The sequence below is a fragment of the Anopheles aquasalis genome, chromosome 2, assembly GCF_943734665.1.
Source record: "Anopheles aquasalis chromosome 2, idAnoAquaMG_Q_19, whole genome shotgun sequence".
In the NCBI taxonomy this organism is placed as follows: Eukaryota; Metazoa; Arthropoda; class Insecta; order Diptera; family Culicidae; genus Anopheles; species Anopheles aquasalis.
In genome coordinates, this window is record NC_064877.1 from 32,868,062 (window position 1) to 32,882,500 (window position 14,439).

Consider the following 14,439-nt stretch of genomic DNA (forward strand, 5'->3'; position numbering starts at 1 on the left):
GGAGGGGATCGATAATTTGCTGGTTTTTCTTTGCTGTATTTTTTTGTTTTTTTTTTTTTGTTCGGTCAACTCTCCGGGACCTGGCCTTTAAAGTGCTCGACCGGACCACTGGACAGAAATAGAAATAAATTAAATTCGATCCGGCTCGAGAGTCGGATCCGGATCGGACCGCGCAAGGGGACGAAGGTGAGAAATCTCGCCGTAGGTTTTTGGGGTCCCTGCCGCTCTCATGGCCTTTACTTTTCATTGGGTTGATGAGCAGGAAAACTCGCTCGAGAAAACCTCGAGCAAACCTTTTGCTGCAACGCAGCTCGACGCCAGAGAGAGAGAGAGAGAGAGAGCGAACGGTACTTGTTGTGTCCTTTGTGTCTGTGTTTGTACATCCACGGCATCCTTCTTTTTTTGCGGACGAGGAAAACTCGGAAAAAAGCGACCCAAAAGTTGCCACGGGCCACGGGATCACTGGCCAGGAAGGAAGGAGAAGGGAAAGGGATTCGTTTGGGATTTCGCCTGACCGGTTTTCGGTCATGTTCTGGTTGAGTGCGCGAGAGCGTCTGGCCTGGCGGTCCGCGGTTCATTCATTTTCCAAATCAATCAACCGTCTACCTGGTTCACGGTTTTACGACCCCAAAAGCGGATGCCTTTTTCCCCGGTGCCCCGGGTGCGCAGCGCTAACACGCCCGCCAACGCTTTCCAATGGCCAATAGCCTCCCGGCGAAGCGGAGGGCCGAATGAGGGATTCACCCGGGATTTTCAAGGATTCGCAGCCGACTGACTGACAATCCACATCTCGATGGGCGCCGCTTTCGAGAGCCCTTTACACGACGGTCCACTGGTTCGATGGAACGGAATGGCCTGCCACGACGACCGGTAGCATCATCCGGAGAAGAATATGTTTATTTTTGAACATCAAAAACCGATGTCCGGATGTGTGTTTGTTTGATACATTGGAACACGATCAATCGATCGATCAAAGGAATATCGTAACAGCTTCTTCCGGAAGCCACGGCCACAGCAAACGACCGTCGGTCAACAAAGCCACAGGACACAGGAAGCCCTTCGCAGAAGGAAACAGTGCGTCCAGTCCAGTGGCAGCACCTTGTACCTCGTGTGTATCCGGACTACCAAAGGTAAAGGTAAACTGGTTACAGAAGAGCGCTGTCTGTTTCATTAATTAACCTTAGCCTACGAGGCACACGGTCGCCACTACTGTCCTGTTGGCAAACCGGCCAAAGGTCGCCCCCGTCGTCCGAATGTCCAAAGGAAGTCGAAGCAAACACGGAGCGTCTGGGACACTTTCTCCGAATGCCAACGGGTAAACAGTTTGGCAAAAGTTTTGCTTCGGTGACCCGGTGAAAATGGTTCGCAAAAAAGAGAACTTCTAAAAAGTTCCGTTAACCCGAACCCGTCCCGTGGGCTGGACAAACATCCTGCCTACTATTGACTCCGGTGTACAGGTGCGCCCACTGTGCGCCCAAGGCCTCGATCCATTTGGCGGGTTCTGTGGGCCAAGGAATCCATCGGACGATCGCACTTCGAGTGGCGAAGAACAGAGCGAATGGTCCATTATGTTTGCCGTCGCAGGCCTTCCTTCCTTCCTTCCTTGCATCCCGATCATCTCGATCCCACTCATCGGCCGTCGGCATCGATCCTCCATCATTCTCCCACAATGACTGTGAACCCCCGGTTGCTCTCAGTATCAGTAAGAACCACAACAACAACAACAACAACAACAACATGAAAGTAGTGAACCAATCAAACAAACAAAAATACGCATAGATCAGGTAGCGAAACGGACAGAGCTCCGGTATGCCATATTTATTGAATCTGGTATTCGTCCCGCAGTAGGTTCCCGGGGTGTACAATTATAATTAAAGACCCAGGGGGGGGGGCGTTGTACAAATCGATACTCGAGAATTTCAAGTGCCATTCCGGAGTGCCAATACGAGTAAGTTGATGAGAGGACAGAAGGCAGAGAAAAAAAGAGAGGGTGGTGTACAGGGTGCAAAAGTCAAGGTCACCAGGAAACCACTTCTCGCGTTCGGGCTCCTTAATGAGTAAGTTCCTAATGCATGCCCCATCAGGTGGTATGATTCGATTCGTAGTCTTGTAAGCTAACCGTTAGCCGGCCCTTTGCTGGCCACCAACACGCATCACGCAGCTCTTCCAGGCGCGAGACGAGGCGACTAGTGTGTAAGGTCCATTCGCCCAATAAGTTTGTACAAATCAAAAGAACCCCCCAAAAACCAAAGGTGCCTTAAACGCCTGGTACTAGCTTGTTCTACAGCCACTACCACTGTGGTGGTGGTGGTGGTGTGTATTCTAAAGAGTGCGAGCCAGAGTACCAGAACCCAGAGCCCAAGTTCCCCCCGGTGCAAGTAGCAATCCGGCGACGGATCATAATTAACCGTTTAGTATGTTGATGTAGCGTCTTCTCCGCGTGTCTGCTTCTTTGCCCTGCCCCGAAAGTGCCTAAAGTAGCAAAACATAGATATGTAAATCGATTCGATCCTTCGAAGCAAAGAACTGGAACTGAGTTGCCTTTCCTACCACGAACCCCCGATGATTACAATCGTAATCGTTCCCCAGTCCCCGAGCGACTAGCGCCTAGCAGCCCAGCCAACGCCATCCTCCGGGCGCACTAGGAAGCCGTAGGTGTAGTGTACCATACACGAGCTAATCATTTGCATTTGCTCCTCGACTACACTACTCTGCTCAGCCTTTGCTGCTGTTGCCACGCGCTAGTAGCGGTAGTTCCCGCTCTTGCTGGCGAATGTGCTGCTCGCACGGAGATCCAGCCTTTTTCCACAACTCCCCCCCCCCCCTCCCTTCCAACCCCTCCGGAGTTGCTTCGCAAGTAGTAGTAAAATTGTTTAAATCTTGTTTATATGTAAATAAATGCCACAACACGTGTACCCGGGCACTGATGGTGCTTCCGTGATCCCCTTCTCCGCACTGGCACGGTGGCACTGCGATAAGTGTGTTGAACAGATTTCATAAACCAGCACCTCCCGCCCACCCTCCCTCCAACCAGTCCTTCCTCCCACGACGGCACGTACGTTTTGCAACGAGCGCCATCGCGAGAATGCCGGGCTCTGGCTCTCTTCCGCTGGATCTGATTTCGGTGTCCCAGGAGGTTCGGGGTTTTTTTTTTATTGTGTCGTTTTACAGCCAGGGTACGATTCCGGATGCGAATTTGGACCTTCTGGGAAGCTGGCAGGGGAGTGGGGGGGGGGGGGGAAGGGGCCGAATACGAATTGCGAATGTTAAATTGATAGATAATTAAGTTGTTTTCGGCTACTAATCGTTGATGTAAGCACGGCGCGAGTGCGCGCTCCGGCCCCCCCCCCCCCCAGGACTGTGCGGTGTTGTTTGGGGCGGCGGATTGTTTTCTCTAAAGATTTATTCATGTATAGAGCTCCGTGCGATTTAGATGATCCGCTTTCTACACGCGCGCAAAAACGTGCGTCATGAGTTATGTTTTGTAATGTGGCCAAATGTGCAAATGAAAATAAAGCAAGTGAACGAGACACTAGTTGCATGTCAAGGTGGGTTGTTCCTTCGTGCTCGTTACTCAATTCGAAAGCCTTCCATCTACCCCTTTCCAGCGAACATTTTGAAGTAGTAAAAGATAAAAATGAAACAGAAGCTACCGGCTAATGCAGGGCAACAACACATGCTGCAAAAGGTTTGCTATTGAAGGAGCTTTTCAGCAGCATAAACCTTCTCCCCACCCGCACGAGAAAAAAGCACATCGCCCAGGATCGCTGGGCCACATCGAATCGTCTTCATTTTTTATACAGATCCACCAAAAACCAAATGGAGCATAAAATCATATACCAAATGAGATACCGTCCCGGGTAATACCCTCGGTGCACTCGGTGAGGAGTTCTGCTCCCCCGATGGAATATGGAACCCGTTCGTTGATGATGTGTATGCAGGGATGGGTGAGTAGAATGTAATAAAAAAAAACTAACTCCCGCACAGATTTAACAACCCAGCAACCCCCCTTTAAGGGCACCGGCACTCAACCGGCGAACTGTACGAGCTCGAGTCCATCATGGCATCGAGGTGAACGTCGAGAAAATTCAACGCAATTCGCAGACAGACTCGTCCGCCATGCTGGTACCGCGTAGATCGGCCGTCGTCCGGGGCAACTCGGGGCTCGGCAGTGCTTGCGTTGATTGCAGTGCCGCTTCAACTACACAATACATTCCCATGTACAGCACCCTCGGCTCGTTTGATGCTCGTGATGCCATGCGAGATAGACAAGCACCCCCGGAACCCAGTGAGCTAGTAAAAGTCACCAGAAACTGCGACAAAACCACGGCAAAACCCTTGTACCGCGTGCAAGTTGTCGCTGCAATCATTTGTCAAATCGCTTGTACTACAGGCGACACGACGCGAGTGCGATCGCGCGGTAAATCACTTCACATCCTGAATCCTGGAACTCGCTCTGTTGTTGTTGCTTGTTGCGCAATCGTTGCGGAATCGTTGGAATGCTCTAGTACCTCTCATTCCAGCAGCACGATGAGTGTGGATCCACAGTTGATCCTTAACCGCCTGGCCTGCCTGTTAAATTGAGCTTCCACGAAATGGAACCACCTGCTATCAAATTCGGGATTAGGCTCCAGGGTCCACAAACCAAGCTTTTCACCTGGAAGTGTGCAATTCATTCTGACATGGATAGCACTCGAAAACGCGAACTAATTGGAAACTGAGCAAAATGGCCCAAAAGTGAATCAATGCGAACAATTCAAAACTAGCTCCATTTTGGCATGCTCCGAGTGGCGAAACTCATTAACCGGCTGCTAACGCCGCGGGGTTTCCTGGAAACGGCTTCAACCCCAATCGCATTCGTGTCGGGGGTGCTCCCCAGCAAAAAGCCGGTGAAGCTGCGTCTGGCAATTATGGGATTTTACTAATTCCCGGGAATACCACAACAAAGTGCGTGCGTGATTAGCGGGAGAGGCTAGGTTGAAGTTGGTGGACACTGGAAGTGCCATAAAGTATCCGGGATCAGGTTCAAACTGCCACACGCGTCCTCGGGAATGGCGCCTCGGGCATTCACGGCTCACCACATACACACGGCTCGAGGACACTCGGAGCGCAAATATTCATTTATCGCCACGCCACGGGTTGTGGTTGATCCTCTCGCCTCGCCTCGCCTCACCTCGCATCGACGTCCCGAACCTTAATTTATTGACCGGAAATTAAATTCTCCTCCGGTCGAGCCCGCTGTTCGAAAATTGGTGAAGTTCAATTAAATCACGCATTGTGGCAATTGTCATCATCATCGCATCGGCATCATCGGCACCGTACGTGCCATTCGTTCCTTCAACATTGTCCGATCCAATCCGCATCCACGATGCCCAGTCGCCAAAAGGCCAATAGCCGGGGTGTTGGCACGCCGAGTACAATAAGTAAACCACCCTCCTCTCCCCGGGAAACACACGAAACCGTTCGTCGAGCTCATCGTCCAGCATGGTCAGCAGTTTTGGGAGGAAAAATAGGGACCTATAAGCCTATCTCGGTCCAGGCATTCGATTCGCCAGCGCAAGGAGGCTCATTAGCAGCAGTACGGCGAGCACAGCGCGCACCACCATGACAACGGCACCAGCATCACGACGGGCAGCAGTAGGCGCGAAATGACTTAAAACCGCGAATTTCGAATCCTCTGGTCCCCATCAGCTGGAACGATTGACATTGGGCGCGTTTGTTCGGAAGCTCCCCGGACCGGAACATGCCACTAATTGAAAGGCACTCTCCGGTTCGGCACTCTGCCTCCTGGTCTATATCAAATATCGGTTTAGAATTAATTTATTTTGGCACAAAATTAACGAACCTCGGCACCTCGATGCTCGATGGGTACCATTTTCCCGGCGACCCGAAACACTGGATAATGGTTCTACTAGACGGAATTGCATTATCGGACGCGCCCGCTTCGGTTGGCCGGTCCGGTACAACGGCGTAATTGTGTCCATTTGGTCCACGTCCGACGTTCGTGGCTGCCAGCGTGCTTGGCAAAGGCCAGCAAGTGTTTCAACAGCAGCAGCAGCAGCAGCAGCGAACCTGATGCATACCGGCAGGGTTCCGACTCAAACACGCCGGGAGCTTAATGTCGTCCGTACGGCATCGTCTGGTCATCGTCATCAGTCGACGGTACGGCGTCATGCAACATGCACGCGTTCATTAGAACGAGCAAAGGACGAGGATCACCTGCAGCCACACAGACCGTCCGGTCTCGAGGGGGGACGATGTCAACGACGAAAAATGATTTGAACCTTGTCCGCCCTAAAGAGTTCCATTAAATCAATCCACCATCCTGCTCGCCTCCACACCCCGTACGCAACACTTAAAACAAATTTTACTCCATTTCGTCTGTTTCCGGTGGCAACTCCACAACCACGGCTCTGTGCCAGGATGTGCCAGGAGCTGAATCCCGTAAACCGGTATCGGTATCGCTTCAGTCTAGTGTATGTGTGGGCTCCGCCTAATGGTCGCCATATTGTGCGTCATTCGCACGACGGTCATACCTGGCAGTAGACCCATGGTGTACGGCCAACAGGCCGCCACGGTCGCGCCATAATGTAAATGGTCAAATGGAGATCGGCGAACAGTGACAACGCGCCCAACGGGACAGCAGCCTTTTGGCATGGCTTTTTGCCTAATCCGCCGACATCGGATCCGGTGCCGACGTGCTACAGGCAGAAAGGATAGAGCAGACAGGGCCCAGGATTCGCGTTTTCCCTATCGTCGTCGAACACAAATTGGACTTATTCGATTTAGTTTCTTTCGCGAGAGAGGATGGGGGCAGGAGGCTCGCCTTTTTTTTTTGGTTGCCTCGCTGGATGTTCCGGAGGCCGAGTCGAACGAGGGGATATGTGCGGCCATCATCAGACACACGTACCGCGTGCAGTGCGCCATGTTGTTCGCTCGGAACAATATTGTTAACCGGGCACTGGAGACGGGCACACCCGGCACAGCAACAGTGGCGTGTTAGCTTTACTTATCGGTCCTTTCGGCCACATTTGGGACAGGCCGGGCTTGAGAGGGGACTGCTACTCAATTCGTTTTCTCCAAATGGCGCACTGTTCTATGCGATTCTAGGTTCGGTTCTTGTTTCCAATGTTATGTCGCCATTTTTTTCTGTTTTGTTTTTTTCGTTATTCAACGTTTGTGTCCGCGGATCTCGTGTGTGGCATTTCGCGATTCCGCGTACAATGCCGGCCCTGGACGGTGCCATTGCCATTTTTGGGATGACATCGCGGCTGCCGGCCACTATAAGCACGGTGGAACGGCGTATTTACGCGAGCCAGCTAAAAACGAAAAGCAAACGTCAACGGCGGACATGAACCGAGATCGAGCGGCGAAACGGTGCGGGATCCGGGACCGGAACGTCATGTTGGTTGCTGATGAAATTTCACATTTGCATACAAATCAATTATTTCCTTATGCCGTTGGTGCCTCCGTTTTCTTGCCGGTCGCTGGCCGCCTGTACTTGCGCGGAGACATTGCCATTGACGTTCCGGTGCCACAGGCTCTGGCGGTAATGTGCGACAGCGTGCGTCCCGTGCGCGGTACCAAGCAGCATCCCCATCCCTCCGGCCCCAGAAAAACGCGAACGAATACAATTTCCATTTTCATCCATTTCCGGTTCCGGAAATACCGCGCGGTACACGAGAACGGCGCCATTCCATTCCGCGTCCCAAAAGTGCCGTGAATAAGCTTATTGCGGTCACGGAAGCGAGCGGCACACTGGCCCCCGACCGGCACGTTATGAATCCTCCGGCATCCCGGACCCGGCATGGCAAAACACCAAGTACAGCTGGACGGAAAGAAGGAAAAAATTAACAACAACCTGAACAAACCTGAAATGAATTCCCGCGCGCGATGCCAGCGCCCTCCTGATGGAGATACTGGAGAATGCACTGGCTTCACCATCCCTATGGCCCGATTGCCGAGTGCCCGCTGGTCCGGATGCTTAGGTAACGCTAATATGATGGCCACCACACTTCTGAGGCCACGGATACTTTATTCATGATCTGCACGGTACACGCGGACGCGGAACACGCCGATCCACCCGTTACATCCGGCCGCCTGGCGCTTGGGGCTTGATATTGTTGTCGATGGTGAGCCCGACGGTCCGTTCCTGCTCCTGTCCGTTCGGCTGGCGAGGCTCCGGCCACATAAATTGCAGCATTTATACCACTTTGGGTACACCGAGGGGGGTGTTGCGGTTTATGGTGATTTTATTACATCCATCTCTGGTGTGCTGGTGCTCTCCGGCGCTGTCCGGTGTGGCGCAGATTTCACATGCCCCGTGGTTCGTTGTTTCCGATAGTTTCCGGTCAAGAAGTGGCGGCGGCAGCGGAAGCAAGACCGCTTGGTGATGAGCCTCCCCTTAGGGGTCACGTTAGCTCAAGCGGAAAGAATTCGAGCGCATAGCGCGAGTGATGTTTCGTAGAAATTATGGAAAGTACTTTTCAATGGCGCGAAAACGGCTGGAGTGGAGCTGGTCAGTCCTGAACAACAGATCGAGCAGACGCACGGTTTCATAATATCGTAATTGAATGTTTGAATATTTTCAGCTTTTCTCGTAGAAAGTGCTCATGATTGCTCGGCGAAAAACTTTTACCATTCCATTAGTGTCTTGTTGCATGTTCATGTGTTTGGAAATAACTGTGGTATAAAGATCAGTTCAGGATCAAATATTGTAAATTGGTAGTCTAGCGACTGATAACCACCACCACTTCATCAGGATCATAGGGTCGGAAGATGAAATCCTCTACCGAAAGATGATTCAACGGAGCTGCACAGGCTGCGTTCAACGACAGGGCTTTGTATACTCATCCTTGTCGGTAAGTGAATTGATTTCTCCAAGAGATTGCCAATAAATCGAAAGATTCGCTTTTACTAAATCCAAGCATGAGTGGTCTGTTTAATTGCAGTTTATAAATCGTTGATGATAGGTAAACAAGCCTTCTTGATGGTAGTAGATAGGATTAAAATTGCAATGGTAAGGTTAATCTGCAGCTTTACTGGCAAATATTGGGTAGGGGAAAAGGAAATCCATATTTTTTAGAGTGAATGGCTCTAGTGCTTTATATCTAGTATAGTAATACTCCGAATTCGTCTTAAGGAGGACATTTCATACTAAAAAGTACCTGAGTACATGATATTTATACCATTCGTCTGTGAGTTACAGCGTGTTGAAAACGGTAGTTAGCAACGAAAATGTTCGCAGTTCAAACTTTTGGTTCGATGAAAGCAAAAATTCGAACGCGTCTTGAACCGGCTCATATGATGACTAAACCTCCAAGAACCCTAACCTACAGTGTATTTGCAGGTTTCAAGTCGTATAATAATTTTAGTGAGCTATTTTTGTACAGTCAAACACTAAATTAGGATCTATACTCTCAAGATCTGAATCAATTGAAGCTAGCGATTGACCAGAAATGGCCAGAATCGAACACCAGAATTGGTGTCGTGTTCCACTAGGACAAGTACTTTGCACACTTGTATGTCAGAAACACCGAAAGCTTCGTAGGAATGTTCCATGATGCATCCAAAATTTAGTTGAATTCGGGAAATGAGTGTTTGGCATCTCTCAAAAATTTTTAGTTTGCGAAAATCGTTTACATTTTCGTCGATAGTAAACGAACCTTCGACGAGAGGGAGATAGTGAAATGTCCACAAAAAAGCCAGCAAATTATTCATCCAAAAAGAATGGATTACTTTTACCCTAACCAAATATAAAAGGATAACCAGTAGTTTATTGAAAAGAATATATTCACATTGGAAGTGAAACTATTATCTTCTCTGTCAAATAACGGTGAAACGAGGGCGATGGAACCCAAAGATTGCACAATTACTGAAGCCGAAAAATTATCGATAAACCAATTCATTTCATTATAACTCGATCATGATTTCATATCATTCAAAAAGAATGGGGGCGCCCCCATTCGGAACACTATTGCGAGATAATTTGACAATTTTTCACCAAACACTCGCCGATACACACTTCACGTGCGCTCAAAACTATATTTTCTCCTCGCGCACCGTCGGCCCGGCACGAAATAATCAATCAATTATGATAAATTAGTATTTTCGCATTGAAGTGATACATTTTCCTTTCGTCAACAGTCACCAGCGTTTGCAATTGCAATACGATCAATCAATCATTGTGGGCGCCTGGCATAAAATTAAACGCGAACCGATCGTCGCAGTCCTCCCCCTGCAGTCCGCCTCAACGCCATCGAATAGGTAGCGAAAGATGAAAAGCCATCGCCATTTGCCAATTTCCCAGATGGCCAGCCTGGTGGATGCTGGAAATGCTGGAGAAGAGAAGCGAGCCAGCGTGGTATGTACAAGTGAAATTGTCGCGCCAGCTCTAGGTCCGCAAGCCACGGTGAGCATGCCAATTCCTCCGCGATAACAACAACGACAATGACGATGAGGTGGATGAGGGTGTAGGCTGGTTCGACGGAAAGGGGGATGGAATGGAAAATGAACCTCGGATGTATATTGGCAATATTTTCCTCTCATTTAAATTGTCAACAGTAACGGGTACTCTCGTCACACGTGTACCGGGATGGCATGCGCCGGTGGTCACGGTGCCGGTGCTGGATAATGCAACCAACAATCGGGCACACCCGGACCGCTAAGTACTCAGTGCCGTGCCCCTCTGGCTGGGGTGGCAACACACATTCACACCTGCGTCCTGCGAGCGAACACGCTTTCGAACGAAGCCAAAACGCATTGCGCCGCATTGCGAAAACCGGTCAATCGGACCCGGGGGGACAACAGGACAGGACGAGCGGGAGGTGTGTACACATCCGTGAACATGAAGATGCAGAGTGTGTTTTGGGGTGGGGTGAACAACACGTTCCGCCGTTTGGAACCGGGGCAAACGATTGGAATGTGGACAATATATATATATGTTTAAAACAAAAAAAAGGCGGAACACCGTTCACACCGGACACAAGTGTAAAATCACGCAAACGTGTGCCACCACCGTGGCCGCGGCTGGCACAAAGCCTCGGGAAAAACGTGCGAAACGGAAGGTGAAAACACGGTGTCGGAACACAATAAAGCGCACAAATGAACTACTCACCACTCGGCGTCGCTCTCGATCGTCGGTGGAAAACCGCTTGTGTTGCTGGTTTTCCATCGTCGCGCAACACCCGACCATAGGGGTACTACCGAGGGCTTAAAGTGGACCGATTTGTTTGATTTCATTGCCGTCCTCTTGATCCAATTGTTTGCCCAAGTTGACAATAGGCAGTAGATTAGAGTGAAAGTGTTGGTCACAAGTATCGAGCAGAGCGTAATCGGGGAAAACTGCCGTCGCCACCAGATGGGATGGATACCTTTAAACTGGATTACACTGTACCGTGGCGTGTGCCGCGTGGTGTACAGGACGTGGGGACACGCACAATGGTACACCGGCATGTGTGAGCGCTATCCTTTCGAATCCCTCCTAATCCGCTGTCATGCTAGCGATATTGAACAAACAGATGGAGCCATCGGTGCGATAATAAAAAGGACTTATCCTAATGTTTGTTCTGCTGGTCCGTTACGCCATCCGCGTGCGAACGGAGGAGATACTGTGCGAGAACAAAAGGATGGTTTATGGAATTGGACATTGTCTCGTGTATATTTTGTACGCGTGAACTTTTTTTTCTAACGTTTCTGTGATAAGCTAGACTAAAACTATGAAAATACCAACAAAAGTACACAATGCGGCGGAGTGCATGATCAGTCTTGGATTTATATGGCTTTATTTAAACTCTTTTCGGATTAAATGCCGATCGAAAAAGCTTAATCGACCCCAGAACTGTAGCTACTAGTTGTCTTCGAGTGCTATTTAGTCCGCAGGCATTTCAATCGCCCGTTTCCCTTGCCGTCACGAGGGCGTTGTGGTTGCGGGAGGTTTTTTGCCAAACTTATACTCCGTGCTCAGTGATTCCGGCAGCTCGATGGTGATGGACGAACTGGAATCACTTTGCTGCATTGCCTCGGGCCATACACCGTCCCCGGTAAAATGGAACTCCAGCTCAATTAAGTAAAGTGCCAGGGCCAGTTTTTGTGTTTGACTAGCTTGACTAACATCCAAACCGAGCTCCTCATTTACCTTGGCTTCATTCGCCAACACCTGGAGCTTTTCTTCAATTCGATTCCTAAAATTCCATACCAATGGTAAAGATTAGAAGAGTTTTTTTTTACACCCAATCCCATTTCTATTGCCCAACTTACAAAGGATACAGCAGAATGTGCACATTGTCCAGGATATCGTCGTTGGTGTACTGTTGTTTCTGTAGTGCCTCCACGGTGTCCTTCATCTGAACGATCGGCACGTGGAACCAATTCGGATGGCGTTTTATTTTCTGTAGCGCAACTTCACCCCCCTCGCCAAACATAGCCTTCAGAAAATGGGCCGTATCTTTACCCTTCGTTCTATCACATCCTTCGCGAACGTATCTACAACATAAATTGCGATAAAAGGTAATTAAAAACCATTGGAACCAAGTACAATTCGGGTACGATTATCTGGCTTACCTTTCAAAGTTTTGCGAATGACTCGACAACACATCCAGCGAAGCGCAGCGTACCTTCAGCTGCTGCAAATACTCTAACCGTATGGTGGCTTTCGTCTGGTACTGGATCAGTTTCAGGACGCGCGGATGCTTGGCCAGTACCTCAAACTCCTTTACACTTTTCAACCGCTCGATACGCTTCTCGATCGTGCTCGGTGCGAGCGTCAGTATGCAGAGACACTTTAGCAGCTCCACTTCCGGTATGCTATGCTGGTTGAGGATCGCTATCGTTTTCGCCACAGACGCGTGGTTCACCATCACTATCTTTGGATACTTAACGGCCAGCTCCTTCAGCTCGATGCCACCGATGGCCGGTACCAGCTCCGGGTAGCGGAGTAAATTTTCCGGATCCGCGTGCAGCAGGTACATGTTGGCAATTAGCTTATCCCGGCTAAACTTGTACTCGTACTGGAGAATGTCGAGTACGCGCTGCGTGTGTCCAAAACTTTTGTACTTAACTTTCGAGTATGATTTCCACAGCTTTTCCCGATCCGCCTCGGACAACGTGAGTCGCTGAGACAGAAACTCATCGATAAACGGTACACGCATATCCTGTAGGATGGTTTCATCATCCCACCGGAACTTTGGTTCGATCGGATGTTCAAACTGGCGCCTCATCTGTTCGTACATGTTCAGATCCGCCGGTATCAGCTGGTGGCGCTTTAGTTGGTCGATACTTTTTCGTAAAATTCGGAGACTGTTACAGATAACGTTCAGGTCGAGTGTCTCCACCAGGCCACACTCGCGCATGATCGTGGTACGGTTTTCCAGCGTTACCAGATGCGCGCTGAGGATCTGCGGTTTTCGGAAGATCTCATCGGCCGTTACGTTCACGTACTTGAGGTAGAGCACCTTCTTGGCCGTATCCTCTCGGTCTAGCTCTATCACCGAAGGATTCTGCTGCAACCACTTGTACATCGTGCTGACGCTAACGCCTGGAACGGGACCAACATCAGAAACCGAGACTCCGAGGAGAAAAAGATCAGTACAAAAAAGCTTACCAAAATGTGGCGCGTAGAACTTTGCGGCATCATTAACGGATAGTGGATTACTAGTCCTTACGGCAGACGAGAGCGACCGGCGGAACACTTTAAGGAACCGGTACATTTGCAACCCGATTTAAGGAAACAGATTCAATTCAGTCCCGTACTTTTTTTTTGTTGTGATTAGCAGGCGACTGTCAATATCAGCTGTTCCTTTCGGTTGCTCGATTCGTCACTTTCGTCGATGAAACTCTCCCAAAAAGCCATTCAAATTTCGTAGAGTAAACGTTATACGCGTTAAGGTATTTTCAAGAATATATTGGATTTCACTTATTTACAGAAAGATACTTAAACCATATCACAGGTTAAACCAAGATTCACCACGAAGTGAGCATTAACAGTTGTTTCAATCAATGCGGTGCGCCATTGCCTTGCCTGTGCCGTTAGACGATGAAAATCATTGCCATTTTGTCTTACACAAAAGAACGTGGTTCATTTTCGCTAAAAAAATGGCAAAGTTCTAATTCGTTCCGTTAATTCGATACAATGCTATCATTATCAAACGTGCCATTCTGATACGGATTCTAAGATAGATTCGCTATCGAAAGAATATGAATACGTTCCTAATGTTGGTATTTCTAGGGTAGAGTGCAAAACAGTTTACATTAATCTGCAAGCGGATAACGTTCGTCGAGAAAGGGGGCGATTCTGCTACGATTGAGATGCCGTTTTCTTTCTTATCATCGAAGTTCGATCGATGATCAGGTGCGAAACTTGGTGCACCAGAGGTGGACGGCTGGCATCTGCAAGTCATCCAATGCTTACGATGGGGTACCATTTCATATTGTGTCAACATT

General features: G+C 49.4%; 1 protein-coding gene across 1 annotated transcript; it reads right to left on the reverse strand.

The window, feature by feature from the left end:
• Positions 1-11,782: 11,782 nt before the first annotated feature.
• On the reverse strand, positions 11,783-13,737 carry LOC126574284 (transcription termination factor 5, mitochondrial). Its single transcript, XM_050234403.1, has 4 exons — positions 13,601-13,737; positions 12,562-13,534; positions 12,259-12,483; positions 11,783-12,182 (listed from the first exon to the last, which is right to left on the reverse strand). Exons 1-4 carry the CDS (start codon positions 13,704-13,706, stop codon positions 11,909-11,911), a joined length of 1,578 nt encoding a protein of 525 aa, XP_050090360.1. The 5' UTR covers positions 13,707-13,737; the 3' UTR covers positions 11,783-11,908.
• Positions 13,738-14,439: the final 702 nt, after the last annotated feature.